At 41.4% G+C, this 14957-nt stretch overlaps 1 protein-coding gene across 2 annotated transcripts; it reads left to right on the top strand.

The window, feature by feature from the left end:
- Positions 1-8819: 8819 nt before the first annotated feature.
- Positions 8820-14612, top strand: LOC120112790 (BTB/POZ domain-containing protein At2g46260-like). 2 transcript variants are annotated; one of them, XM_039132683.1, is made up of 7 exons: positions 8820-10274; positions 10381-10455; positions 10578-10652; positions 10758-10934; positions 11030-13059; positions 13145-13415; positions 13532-14612. In XM_039132683.1, exons 1-5 carry the CDS (start codon positions 10049-10051, stop codon positions 11284-11286), a joined length of 810 nt encoding a protein of 269 aa, XP_038988611.1. In that variant the 5' UTR covers positions 8820-10048; the 3' UTR covers positions 11287-13059; positions 13145-13415; positions 13532-14612. The 2 variants fall into 2 exon arrangements, with proteins under 2 accessions (XP_038988611.1, XP_038988608.1); XM_039132680.1 differs by lacking the exons at positions 8820-10274; positions 10381-10455; positions 10578-10652; positions 10758-10934 and having other exon boundaries at positions 11289-13059.
- Positions 14613-14957: the final 345 nt, after the last annotated feature.

Genomic DNA, 14957 nt, shown 5'->3' with positions numbered 1-14957 from the left:
ACTTAAATCTGGTATTCTAATGAGGGTGGGCACTGGTGATTGGCAAGGCCGATATTTTTCTGTAGGTTTATTTTTGTCTTAATTGTTGAAAAAGGATTGCCAATGACCAAATTATAATATTCAATAATTATTATCATTTAGATCTAGTGTAATCTAAAAGCATTGTAGTTGAAGTTATTGGTGGTCAATTTGATGTGGTTTCAATTGTTAATGTGGAGAAATACAATTATTATTTTGTTTCTGTCTTTTTAAAATCGAACCTTCCATCAGGTACACTGATGCAGTGTTGCTGTGCAAAGCGGGCAAGCTGATTCACAAAATTATTTATGTATGTCTATTCCTACCTGTTTTGTATAAGCCGTATCTCATATCTTGGTTTTGACTGCCTTTTTGTAAGGATTTCAATAATCTATATACCTATTCATTTTGTTTCTATGTAGTCAGCAGATGAATTATAACTAGTAACTTGTTATAGTCAGTAGTCCATTTGTCAGTTCTAGTACATGCATCCGAAAAAGAAAGAATGAAGGAAAGAAGAAACAGTTTGTTGATTTATGTTAGTTGGGACAAATGACCTAATTTGTGATTTCTTAACAATTGAGTTGCCTGTGTCCACTATCTTCCTTTATGAGGGAAAATTATGACAATGCAAGTTCCGGATTGATTCATGAAATAGGTCTGATCATCAGAGCCCCCAGCTCACTTAGTTTTTATTGGATTAACAGGAAAAGGAAAAGAAAAGGAAGCAATAAGCTATGAGATATTTTTGGTCGACTTATAAAGCACATGGGGTATAACTATCTCCAAAGTTATATACCATTTGCGTATGGTTTGTGAGTTTCTGATTGTAGAAATATTTAGGACAGCACAAAGTTTAGATTTCTCATTAGAGATAGAGATACTAGGCTGATGACTCTTGGATTTCCATTTCTTTGATTTTTTTAATCTCAAGAAATAGATTTATTGGAGTCTTGTTCATTTGTTCTCTCTCTCTCTCTCTCTCTCTCTCTTACTTAATTGCATTATTATGCTTCCATTGCCCTTAAAGGCACTGATTTACAAACAAAAGTCCATTCACAAAAGCTTCTCTCATTTCAATAGTAGAGATGTCCAGTGAAGTTTCCCTTCTTTAAGGAAACTGAATTAGATTGATCTTCATTAGGTTTCCTTATGTAATTCTTATCAAGCTACATATTTAGTGACAAGTGAAAAGATGTTGGTTTTGTAAAAACAAATTGCAATATTAGTTTTTTTGTCAGTCTTTTCAAATTATTAATTGCTCTTGATGATTCTGATTTGGTGATTAGACATGGCTAGGAACCAAAACATTATGGTGCAGTAATGAGAGGGTAACGAGAACATCTCAAATTTTTGGGTTTCGTAATGCCTCATACATAAATTACACTTGACAGCTTCTGTTACTCCTGCCTGTTATCATCACATTAGAACCTTATCTATGCCATATCAATTTGACACTTCTAGTTAAAGTGCCAATCTAACTGAAGTTTGTGTAGATATCTTCTGTACATTGACAATTGACAACATTTTGTTGTCTGAACTTGTCACTTCTGGCAAACTATTATCAAGCCTAATTTCATTTCGGTTTAGGAATTCTTAAAATTGTGTAGTTTTCTGACAGTTTGCACAATAATTATACATTGCGTTCATTCAGTTGTATCCAAAGAAGGTTCCAAATGTATTATTTACATGATGCTTTGTCAGGTATTATTAAGGCTAGCATCTCCAGTTCTTCTGGATACTTTGACACTTGTAACATTTATCAGTTTTAAAAATAAGATTCTGCAAGGCGACTCCTTCATTATGCTGTTTAGAAAGGTGCTGCATGGTAGTGGGTGGAAAGTGTTCCAATAAGTTGTACACATCCTCTAACATTCAAAATTGCGCAGGATTGCAATTTTCAGATTTGGAGGAAGATAATTGCTTTTTTTCCTTTCTAGAGGAAAGTCCTGGTTTGAAAACAAATTCCACTCAAAAGAACAGGGTGACAGGAGGGTAACTCAGATTGCTAGAAGTTGGGACGGACAATTGAGTGATGATGATATCCATTATATCAAGACTGAAGCTGGAGAACAATAAACTCATTCAGGAAGGAAAGACCACTGAATGCAAATCAGGTGACATATCTTTTTAGCAATGCTCTATATTTCTTATAGGCAACGGTTTTTCTTTGCTTTTACTGATTACCTCTTAATCTTCAGATTCAGTCAATGAGCAACCTAAGCTTCAAAAAGTTGTTCCAAAAACTGGATTCTTATACAACTGCATCAGTGGACGTCGAAAGAATTTTAGAAAAGAGGAAATGGTGCCTACAATTCCATGTAAGAGTATGATGAATATAATAAATAGCTTGTTTTGGGAGCAGTTTGATTAACTTTAGATGCACTGAGTGCCAACAGATGATGCTTCACACAAGGTTGAGCAGGGCTGGGATGGTTAAGGTGCTGAAATGTTGTGATTCTTGTGTAACATCTGCTTACGATTTTTTTTTTTTTTTTTTTTTTCAGAAGCTCATGCATGTATGATTTCCTCTAAAGATTATGTATGCAAAATGGCTTGTGAACTCAACCTCTTGTTGTTTGCTAATATTTGTGCTAGGTTTAGAATGTGGTTTTTCATAGACTAAAATGTTACAGTTGGGACTTGGTGAAAGCCACAAACTTCACATAGTTACAGCTGACATCTTTCATAGTTTATTTTGGATTGCAATAAGTTGAATGGTTCAGCAAAAAAAAAAAAAAAAAAGTTGAATGGTTAGGTCAAAATTATAAAACCACTTTTAAGAGATCCATCTCTGCTTGTTTCTTGTGTTTGAATGAGTCTAAAAGCTTTATCCATAACGTGCTTCACCCGATTGAATTGAAGGGACATAATAGCTTGGCTGTGCAATTCGTGATTATTGGAACAAAACTTTTTTGGTGCATGCATCAGACAAAATTATGTAGAGCGAGTTTTCTTTTTTGCCATGTCTACTGTAGCTTACATCTTAATGTGGAAACCCAAGGGCTATATTCGGTTAGGACTCTTCTTATTAACAGAGCTTGTGCTCGTCTCACAACTTTTTTTTAAAAAAATAAAGAAAATCATGATACATTGTGGAGAGTTGAGGCTGTTCATCCATCCATCTTCTTCCTCATCAAGTCTCTCTCCATCCGTCTGAGAAGCTTTTTTTTCTTTCCTCTCGAGGTGTGTATTGGGTTACCGGATGATTAATTTGCTAGGTCTGTATCATCTGGTTGAAGATTGTGTACTAATGAATATCATGTTTTAGAAATTATGTATCAATTTATCTGAAGGTGTGTATTAGGTCGTTGTTGGTATCAATAAGGTCATTTTGGCCACTTTCGTGCTACAAAGGGGAGCAACAGATTGTTGGAAGATGAAGAAAGGAAATCAAGGACTGGATGATGCGCCTATCACTTGGGAAGGATTTAGAGACATGAAAGTATTTTCTCCAAAGTATCCATTTTCAGAAATTCTGGAAGTTCGATCGACTAGAGTAGGAAGATGTTAGTTGCCCAAGATGCAACAAAGTTCGAAGAAATGTTTGCATATGCTCGAACATTGATAGCAGTGGAGGGCGACCAGGCCTAGAAAATTTGAGAACGAACTTAGGTTGGATCTAACAATTGGTTATTGCATTTGAGCTATCCACTATAAAGAGGTTCGTAACAAAGCTCCGGTGATAGAGAAAGGACTTAATAATACTCAAGCTGCAAAAGAGAAAAATGTGAAGTATAGGGCTTGGTCAAATGATTCTCAAGGCTAGCATGATAATGACATTGAATTAAGAATAAAGAGGTCTACCACTACTAGTGCAAGTTTTAGAGCTCAGCCTTTAGGTGAAATTAGATAGATGCGGTAGATCTCATTATTAGAAGGATTATACGTGGCCTAGAGGAGCCTATTATACATATGGTCAGCAAGGCATAAGGTTATTGTTTGTCCTTAGAAAGGAGCCACAGGCCCACAGGAGCGTCAAGCCCCTGAGTCTACTTAAGATACCCAGCAAATCGAGCACCCCAAGATGCACAGTAGAAGCCTCGCACCCATGGGTGGATCTACGCTTTACCCAATGGGATGCTAGGGCTTCCGACTCGATGGTCGCAAGTACTAAATAACTCCTTATATTCTTCTTTGCTATACATGCGATGCAGGACAACTGCAGGAAGGAGAGGGAAGGAAAAAGAAGAGGAGGGGGGAGAAGAGGAGGAGGGGAAAGAAAGAGGAGAAGAAGATAGGAAGGCTAATTTTCTTTCATCATTCATCAAAACCTAAACATGAGGGTGAACCCATATAAATGGGGTCACAAAATAACAAATAGATCCCTACAAATAAAACAATCCCGAAAAGGCCCTAAAATGACAATATGCAAATAAATCCATCAACATAAAATAAATCTAACTAAAATAAATCAATCTAAAATAAAATCAGGCTGGCTGAATCGGCTGGGACCCGCTGAGCTGGCTGAATCCTTAGCGACCGGTTGACCCTGGCACTGGTGTCCGCACCAACTCTCCTCGGGTGGAAAGAAGTCGACCTCGACGCAAGTGGCTCGGTAAAGCCCCGGTAGTACTCCAACAAGTGGGGTAATCAGTGGTCTCTCCTCGTGCTGGATCCAAGTATAACCGGACTTTGGTCGTCCACGCCAACGAACCAGAGAACGCTGGATGCCTCCATCACTGTCAAAACTATTTGCTCGGCTAAAATAGAATCAATACTCTTTTTGTGCTCGATGGAGGAATAAAAAGAAACGAAGATGGCATGGAATCAATAATAGGATAAACATCGGGCGCAGGAGAGTGTGCAGCAAAAGAGTCATCAGGGATTGCAACCAAATCTTTAATATTAAGAGTAAGGCTATGACCAAAATCAAATGGAAAGTCAATGGCATAGGCGTCAGTGCCATCCTTGTGCAACACCCTGAATGGTCCAATACTAAGAGACTGCAATTCTTAAAACAGATCATTACGTAATCCCAAGTTTGAAATTCTTTAGCATGAAAATCAGCTTGCATCTTATATTGAGCAGTACATGCATGAATGCCCTTATAGATTTCCTGATACAACTTATGAATGTGTTGTGTAAGTGCATATGCAAGCTCAGAAATCCTAACATCAGTTTCGATGGGTTGTGCGAGGGCATATCCAACTACACTCATGGTAGACTGGTCAGACTCGCCATCTGACTGTGCAAGCGAGCTAGGTGTAGTGTGGGTGCATCCTAGGGTTTCAGGTTTGTCATCACACTCTTCCTCAATGTCCTGAATGTCATCGAGGTTTGGTTCATAGATTTGCTCCTCTAAGTCATCTATGTCACCTCCCTGCTCTTGCTGAGCCAATAACGAAAAATTTGTTAGCACATTGGGAGGTAACGTGACCAAAATCTTGACATTTGTAACACTGAATTTTGGAATGGGGTTTGGGAGGCTCACCAAGGATTCCCTTGCTATTAGTGTTTCGGCCTGGGACACGGGCAGTAGGAGGGGGCCTATGAGTAGTGGACCCGACAGAAGGTTTGGACCCTAAGGAATTAAGACCCGTGGGAGTGCTCCGTGTGTCAGGGCGCTTTACAAATGTGGACTTAGTGTTCCATCGGTTAAGGAGATCGTCTTGGTAGTTCAGAGGCAGGTATTTTCTTTAAGTCTCTCTTTCATCTCTACCCAATCAGTTATTTCATGTTGATGTCTCCCTAGCTAATAGTTGTTCAGTGTTTTGCCAAAACAGCTTAGCTCGACCAAGGAGTTTCATTCTAGCGAATCGAACTTTTTGTTCTCAGACAGATTGTACCACTCAAAGAAGTGGTCATTTCGTGTAACCAATCGAGAAGACTTTCGGGTCAAGACGACCGTCAAAAGTGGGGGCTTCCACCCTAATGCCTCTCATTACGCCTCCATCAGGGTCACGAAGATCTCTGGGTTCTACGTTATGTCGGTAACCTCTATCAATATTAGGAAGGGACTGGTCCTCTAGGGCGAGGGTAGGCATAATGGTGACCCCGGAACAGACCTATTATCAAAATTGTCCCTGCCGAACAGAGTCTTATTGTTCTAGGAGTTGTTCTAGGGTGTCATCCCCTTCAAGACCTGGTAAATGGGAGGTACTAGTTTTCTTAAATTCCAATAACCCTCTGAAGTGAAACCTCGATTGAATCAAGTCGGGTATTAACCTGGGTGGACATTGTGGTTAGGTCATGAATTTGGGCATTGTTGTTTTGGATTTGAACGTTAGCGTCTTGGATAGCTTTTAATAGAGCTTCGATTTGGAATCCATGCCTAATTGGGACTCAGGGTGAGATGCGACACGACCACTATGTAGATGCATAAAATGAATGACAAAATGTATGATCCGACCAACTATAAAGGTTCCTAAGTAGACCTAATGCATGAAATGAATTCAAAATTGCAAAGTAAGATGCTCAATATAATCAGAAGCTAACTCAAGCAATTGAAATTGGCTTTTGAATTACGTAACAAATTCAGATAAGTAGTTGCAGTCAAATAGTACTAGTTTTCAGTGTGTTGCAGGGTTGCACAGAGCCTCAAAGAACTTCCAAAGATTAGGCTAGCCCTACAATTAATAACAAAGACAGGCCACTACTAGGGTTTTGGTGTTGTTTGGAGTGGATGTGTTGAATTTTTAGGAAGCAATATCAATAGAGCACATAAGAGTTAATTAATTCTAAATTTAGACAAACAAATAAAATTTGTAGTAAGGGAAGAAACCTGACCTGGGTTGGGGTGACGACCAGAAATGCTGCACAGTAAGTAGGCTTGTCAAACGGCTCCAGTTTGGGGTTGATCTCCAGCAACACCGGCAGGTCGAAATGGGCTCTGCAGTGGCGTTGCAGGCCGACGGGCTTGGGCCCTGTGAGGAGGAAATCGGATTGGGCCCGGTGTTTAGGGCCTGAGAGTCGGGCCCGGTGGATTCTTTGGGGGGTGCGGGCGCGGGCCCGATGAGAGAATCGGCTCGAGAGAGAAAATGAAGGTGGGGTGGGAGGTGAGGTGGGTTCGGCCGTGAAGGAAGAAGAAAGGGGAGGAGAGATGGGGTTACCCTTGATCCCACAGAGGGGAAGGGGGGGTGCGATCAGTGGAAGAAAGAGGAGGGAAGGGTTAAGGGAATCGTGACACGGGGGAGGCGCTGCGTGTGGGTGGCGTAGGAAGGGGGCGGCGCTGCGGTGGAGGCGGAGGCGGTTGCAGCACGGGGGCGGCACTGCGGTGGAGGCGGAGGCGGTCGCAGCACGGGGGTGGCACTGCGGTGGAGGCGGAGGCGGTCGCAGCACGGGGGCGGCGCTGCGTGCGGGCGGCAGAGGAAGAGGGCGGCGCTGCGTGCGGGCGGAGGGGAAGCGGCGACGTCGGAGGCAGCGCTGCGGTGGAGGCGGAAGCGGCGTATGAAACGGGGGAGGAGAGGCGGAGGCGGCGGTGGAGTTGCGGACGATCAGAGGAGGAAGATGAAAGGTACTCTTCTTTTTTTTTTTTTTTTCTTCTTCTTTTTCTTTCTTCTTCTTTTTTTTTCTTTCTTTTTTTTTTTTTTTCTTTTTTCTTTTTTTTTTTAACCCCGATTGGGTTCGGGTTAGCGGGCGCACCCGCTCCGGAACCACTACGGGTTCGGCTCCATCGTGGGGCTTTGAGGGGAGGAGGTTGCAGGTGGTTACCTGCTTCCGCAGCAACCGGTGCATGGGGTGCGGTGGCGGTTGAAGGAGATGGGGGCACAGGCGGGCGATCGCTGCGAGGAGTCGAGAATCGCAAAGAGGGGAAGGTTAGCGACGACGATCGGGACGATGGGCGCTCGGGAGTGGCAGTGCCCCTTTCCTTGGATCCGGATGAGATCGGCGACCGGGGACGCACGGGAGCGTGTGGAAGTGGGATACGATGGAGCGTCGATGAGTGATCTGGCCACGGACGGCGACGCCGAGATGCAATGGGAGCGTGGCAGCTGGCGACGGGGACGCGGGCGGAGCTGAGCGCGTCCTCCTCTCTTCCGTGCTTGGGTACGGCCACGGTTGGCCGGTGGCTCAGGGAGATCCTCTTCGTCGGGTCGCAGGGCGCGCGGTTGGTGCTCTCGGTAGCGGTTGCGACGGGCGTTGGAGGTGTCGGACGTGCGCGGGTGGGGTGGGGGAATCGTCTTAGGGGCTTTTCCCTTGGGAGGATGATGGCCACGGGAACATGGATTCTTTTTTCTTTTTTTTTTTTTTCCTCTCGTTCGTAGCCTGACCCACGGCAGCCCAGAAAAGAAAAGGGTTTTGGCAACAGAGGCAAAACCAGGTGCTCTGATACCAAAGCTGATGCAGGACAACTGCAGGAAGGAGAGGGAAGGAAAAGAAGAGGAGGGGGGGAGAAGAGGAGGAGGGGAAAGAAAGAGGAAGAAGAAGATAGGAAGGCTAATTTTCTTTCATCATTCATCAAAAACCTAAACATGAGGGTGAACCCATATAAATGGGGTCACAAAATAACAAATAGATCCCTACAAATAAACAATCCCGAAAAGGCCCTAAAATGACAATATGCAAATAAATCCAATCAACATAAAATAAATCTAACTAAAATAAATCAATCTAAAATAAAATCAGGCTGGCTGAATCGGCTGGGACCCGCTGAGCTGGCTGGATCCTTAGCGACCGGCTGACCTGGCACTGGTGTCCGCACCAACATGCTAATAATTGCTATATGAATGTTTAGCTTAACTTTAGGTATGTGGGTCCATATGAGATCTTAGATAAGGTAACTGGCAATTTGAGGACAAAGTCGTCTACTCAACACCTTCTTGCCTAGATGGTTGTCCCACTACAAGTTAAGCCCTAATCATTCGAGTGACCACAACAACTACAATTAATGGCATGAAATTATGAAACTGTATTAATTTTTAGCATTGTTTACTCGGACCTCTGGATGTACAATGCTAGCTCGAGACCCCTCGTAGGATCCACCTGGTCAATCTGGGTTTACCTAGATATCTGGACTCTTTACTAGTCCTAAAATATCTAGAGAGAAAAAAGAGTGATAAAGAGAGAAACATTAGAGAGCGAGAGAAAAGAGGAGAGAGAGAGCCTTCTCTTCTACTTAAAATAGTGGAGACATCTCTCTCCCTCTTCTTCTCAACCCGCTATGGCAGAGCTGAGGGACAATGGCCCGCAGCAGTTCCTCCACCCGACGGCGATGGCATTAGTCCCAAGCATGAGCCGTGGCCGGCAGTGGTCAACAATCCAAGAAAAAGACAAGGAAGTAGGGACAACCCTGTTTCATGCCTTTCTAGCTGCTCATCGGTCCAAAACAATTGGCGACCTCGGCCATCAAGCCAAGAAACCATGAGGAAGAAAAAGTTCGACTCCTTACCTCAATCTGGTGAAGATTCGGCGACCCCTTTTCGGCGAAAAACAAAATAAGAACTCAGAGGAAGAGCTTGGAATGGGCGGCTTCTGTCGAGAGATTTGAGATGGGATTCAATAGAGAAGAAAAAGAGCCTTATGTAGATGAAATTTCTTAGGCTTGATGGAGTTCTAGGTGCCCTCAAACACCCCTTTCCTTGTCGAAACTAGGGAGGAAGGGCTTGCTGAGCAGCCCAAGCAGCTGGCCCAAGCCCGCTTTAAACTGGGCCTTTACACGTACGCATGGATAATATACCCAATCACCATATATTTTATGTAGATATTTTCTCCTCTATCTTATTTAAAATGTTGTAACACGGATTTTAAAGCCGCTGTAGTGGATAGCATGGTTCTGATCCTTGATATCTTGTGCCAAATGCATTTCATGCCCTCAATCAAATAAATGAACGAGGGTTTTAACGTACTCTCCAAAGAGGGGAGGGAAAATTGCCATGTGATTATGTGAAGAAGTGCTTCTCTTAAAAGTTCTTTGCAAATGAGTGGTTCTTCCTTTGGGGGGATATATCCGGGAGCTCCTTTAAAAAGCCGTTATTTTCCTCATGTTGGCGGGCTTCTTCCTTTCTTTCTTTTCCCATCTCTGCTTCAGAATTAGGATTAGTTACTGAGATCTCCACATCCTATCTTTCTTTCTCCATTCTTGGAATCCATGGGGTCATCCGAGCAGGAGTTGTCCTGGAAAATGAACCAAAGAGATCCAAGAAAGGCTCTAAAACGCTTCAATTCGTTCCTCACCAAACGCCACTTTCTCCATCCTCCAGACAACGACCTCGTTGTAAGGATAGTTTCGAAACCACTACCTGATCTCGGCGAAAGAATTGCGGCAGATGTTCCTTTAGAGCCTGAAGCAGAGGGATCAATTATCACCAAGAGTGGTGGGGTTTTGATCTTTCTAACATTTCTTGAGCTGCATTCTTTCTTCTATTCATGAATTCAATGAGGATTCGGCAATTCGTTGATTTGTTATCATTTTTTGGAAAGCTGATGGTGGGGAAGGGGTGGCCAGAGATGATGCACCGAAGCCTGAAGAAGAGGAAACGAGCATTGTCAAGAACGGTGAGGATTTGGTCTTTCTACAATTTTTTGAGCTTTATTCTTCAATCTATTCCCAAATCGTTTTATACTCAGCTATTCTTTGAGGACAATATATTGAAAATTTTATCATTTTTCTGCAAAAGCTGACGGTGGGCAAGATATTGCTGCCGAAGCTGCTGTGAAGCTTGAAGCAGAGGGATCGAGTGTTTTCAGGAACAGTGAGTGAGGGTTCGGTGTTCATCCTATTTCTTGGGCTGTAACCTTTTCAATTCGTTGAGATTTTGGCAATTTATTGATTTATTTTTTTTTCATTTCTCTGCAAGCTGATGGTGGAGAAGACGTTGCTGCAGAATGTTCTTTGAATACAGAAGCAGAGGGATCGAGCATCTTTAAGAATGGTGATGTCAATTCTCTGCAACGTGATGACAGTGAAGGCATCCTGGCAGAAGATACTCAGAAGCTGGAAGAAGAAGGATCGGGTCTTGTGGAGAACGTTGATGGTTTGATTTTCCTACCATTTCTTGCATAGTTTTCTTCTTTTGTTCATGAACCCAATGAGGTTTTGCCTTCTTTTTTTTCATTTTTCTGAAAGCAGATGGTGGAGAAGGCAATGCCGCAGAAAATTCTCTGAAGTCAGAAGCAGAGAGATTGAGTATCATCAAGAATAGTGATACAAATTTTCTGCAACCTGATAAGACAGAAGGCATCCCAGACAGAGATACTCTGAAGCATGAAGCAGAGGAATCAAGTGTCATCAAGAACAGTGAGAGTTTATATCTGAACTACTTTGCAAGCTGGATTATTTCTTCTGCTCCCAACATCAATGAGGATTTGACAATTTCATTTCACTGATTTCAGTAATCTTTCAACGATTCTAATGTGCCTTTAATATGATCTTTATGGTGGGCTATATAGTTTTTATCTGTTCCCAAGCAGACATACTGTTCTTCTTTAGATGAGTACTTATATCTCAATTACTATTCTTTTTTGGGTGATTCGATTGATGCATTTCTTTTCATTTCCTTAATTGGAAACAATTTGTATGAGTTAGGAAGTGATTGTGGTAGACATGCAGATAAAAAGGAACAAGTGACAAGCTTTCAAGAAAACTTGCTTTTGTTTTGTGATTTATTTTCCAAGCTTAAGTCCATTAATATTTAAGTCTGGCCATTCTGTGGATCTTTTTCTTGTTCAATTATTTCAATTACGCCTTTCTTTTGCCTGTTTTGGGATAGATTAACTAGATTGGTTTCCTCAGTTGGTTGTGGATAATCTTGAGGCATTTGATATAATGCTGTCAGCTTCCTGAGTGTTTATTTCTTCGAGTGATTTAGTAGTTGCTTTCTTTTGCTTTAAAAGAATTATATCAGTAAGGTAATGGATCTAGTATATGTGCAGATACCAAGAAAGAAATAATTGAAGGGAATGGATATGATCGTTGAATAATTTTTGTGATAATCATCACAATATTGGAAGAGAGACTAAATGAGTAAACCTTGTGAAATATCTGGAATGCTATGAAACAAGAAGGTAATGGAAGTGAGAGAAGAATGTATTCCCTCAGAAAAAGATAGAAGAACTTGGGAAACATATGGGCCATCATACATCATTCCAATCTTTCATTTCTTCCTGATTATCCATGCTGCATTCATTCTACTTAGATTGGTGCATATTTGCATGACTACATTTCGTTTATGCATCGCAGTTCTACTTGTAAGTCTATTGAAGATAGAAAACCCTATTAGTTTCTCTTCTAAATGGATCTATTCTCGTAGAGCTCACTTTATATTGCATGTAGCTTTGTGATGTTGCGAGCACATTTGACTTGGTTGCCATGTATTTTATTGCTAAAGTGGATTGAGTTTTAGTGCCCATATAAATTGTATTATCGAATTTATTTCCTAATAGCCTTCTATTAGATGTCTTTTCTTCTTTAGCAAAAAAATAGTATGAATGAAAATTTAAAATTGCATAAGATGGAAGTTTGTTTTTCAGCATCTTTGGCTATTAAACATATCTAATATATTTGAGTATCTAAAACTCATCTTCAAATGTACTCTGATGGCTATACAATAGTTTAGCATTCCAACTAACTTGCTTATGCTTTATATCATAGTTTGACTACTTTAAAACGACCGATTTCCTACTTGGAATCAACAGTGCATCCTGTTATGAACTAAACTACGGTCTCTGCTATATTATATATGAATTATAGTGCAAAAACAAATGAAGTAGTCACAAGTTCCACATTAGTAGCTTTTTTATTTTTACTAAGAGAAACAGAGAAAAGACAGGTGCACTAATTTTTATCACACATAAATACATTAATATTCATTGTATGTTTCTGTAGGCAATCAGGCTCCACATGTTAATTACATCTCTAGGAAATCAAAGGGTGTGCATTTTTCTACTGATGGAGATGATTCTGCAGAAGAAGTAATCAATGTAAATTCCAAAATCTTATCCAAGAAAAGCAATATGTTTTTCAAGGTAAGAATTGAATCAAGTTCAGCTTAGTACTGTATTGCCTTGTCTACTTCACTCATCCATTCTATGTGAAGCTTTTCAATGAAATGAAGAGCGAACCAGAAGCACAATCTCTAACTATTCAAATTGAAGCATCTGGTATGTGTTAAAGAATCTTTCTTTGTACGTTACTTAGTTGGCTCCATCATCGTTGTGATATTTTGAATTTGATTTGATGTAACAGAAGAAGAAGCCTTCAGTGGACTTCTGGAGTTCATATATTTTTCCACTATGTCGCCATCCTCCTATACAGAGATTGTGAATTTGCTGATGATCTCAGATGAGTTCCAGGCATTTTCATGTGCTGAGGTCTGCATCAGACTGCTGGAGATGAAGATTGAATGGGCACTTTCTTGCTGCGAGCTTTCTGCTAGAGTGCATGAACTTTATCTAAGAGAATTGCTAATTAAGGTAGAAAAGGAGCAGAAATCTAAGATATGCAGTGACATAATGAGGTAGCTTCTTACTACTATCAGCTAGTCTTTTCCACATTTCTTTTAACGTTTGTAAATGATCGTCAACAAAATTTACCTTAGAAGGAGCTCATAAAACCATTTATTTCAATGACTAGCCACAAGGATGAACTTCTTCAACTATCCTTTGATAAAATTGAGGCACTCTTCTGCGTGGACACCCTCAAGGTGGAATCAGAAGATGTTGTTTATGATTTTATACGAGCTTGGGCCCAGAATCATTATCCAAATACGGAGGACCGCTGCTCTGCTAAGGAATTGCACCTTGAACGCCTCATTCGCTTCCCTTACCTGACATGGCAAAAACTGGAAGAGGCCCTACAGTGCGACATTTTTGACCAAGAATCCATACTCAAGGCTGTTAACCAAGCCCTGGCTTTCAAGGTCAGGGGGCCATACTGCCGCAGACTTGCCGTCGGAGGGTTTTCTAACAGCCAATTTTTTGAGCGGTGTTACGAGCGCACACCCGTAATGGTTAGCAGGCTCCAGTCACCAGCATTTGACCGTTGTGTTGTCTATTTTAGTCTTACAGAAAATGAACTGTTAGAGATGTACCCAGTGGGTAGAAGAGAGTCCGAGGACTTCATGTTTGGTCACCAAGTCTTCAGTCTAGTGTCTTCCTGCAAATGGACTAGAGAGAGACACTATTTTGGGTTGAATGTCACTGCCAAGGGGGACTGCTCGGATGTGATTGTCTATGTTATTAGGTTTCTGGCGATGTCGAAAGTAGATGATAGAGAGGAGTTTCAGGAGAGGGATAGAGGCTCGCTTGTTGTTGCTAATCAGATAACTTTCGGCTGCGATGATCTTCTCCCAGGGATATGGGAACAACTTCTTAGTGGCAACTGCCCTTTCTTGCTTGGAGGCATTCTTCACCTATGCATAGAGATAACTTGCCATCAGCAAGATGAGTCATATGACTGCCCAATTCCAGCAATGGATGGCTTCCCACGCCCAAGACATGATGGTTGACTACTTTGAATTTGTTGAATTAAGCAGGCCATGCAGGAAAGGTCTCAAGACAGATTAAATGCTTGTAGTGAAATCAAATCAGACAAGGAATTGCACATTTAAGAGATAGGGTTAAATTTTAACTGGACTTGTTCTATTTGGAGTCCATTCTGTTCTCAGCTGTGCAAATGCATCTTCTGGGCATTGCAAATGCATAATTTGATTACCTGATGCAAACAAAAAAAGATGAAATTAGTGATATCAAGTTCTTGTAAATAGCGATGAGGTACATTTGGCATTAATGTTCTTAAGTGTCAAAATATCCATCAACTTTGACACTAAACTATCGAGAACCATGCCATAAAAAAATGCATTGGGTGTTGCTAATACTCATGAACCCAAGAATTGTGGCTTTGAAATTTAAAGCTACCGTACTGGAACCGTGGATCGCCATCTGAATCGTTGACGTGAAAGAGCAAGTTCTAAGACGACATGTTATTACTGTTACCATGTCTCCTAATTTTAGGAGATTTGATGTGGCCCACCTGATCAAGCTTATCCCATATTAAGATA

The sequence above is a fragment of the Phoenix dactylifera genome, chromosome 1 (assembly GCF_009389715.1).
Source record: "Phoenix dactylifera cultivar Barhee BC4 chromosome 1, palm_55x_up_171113_PBpolish2nd_filt_p, whole genome shotgun sequence".
NCBI classification, from domain to species: domain Eukaryota; kingdom Viridiplantae; phylum Streptophyta; class Magnoliopsida; order Arecales; family Arecaceae; genus Phoenix; species Phoenix dactylifera.
Note: the sequence above shows the minus strand (reverse complement) of the source record. Positions and strands in the feature narration are given on the sequence as shown.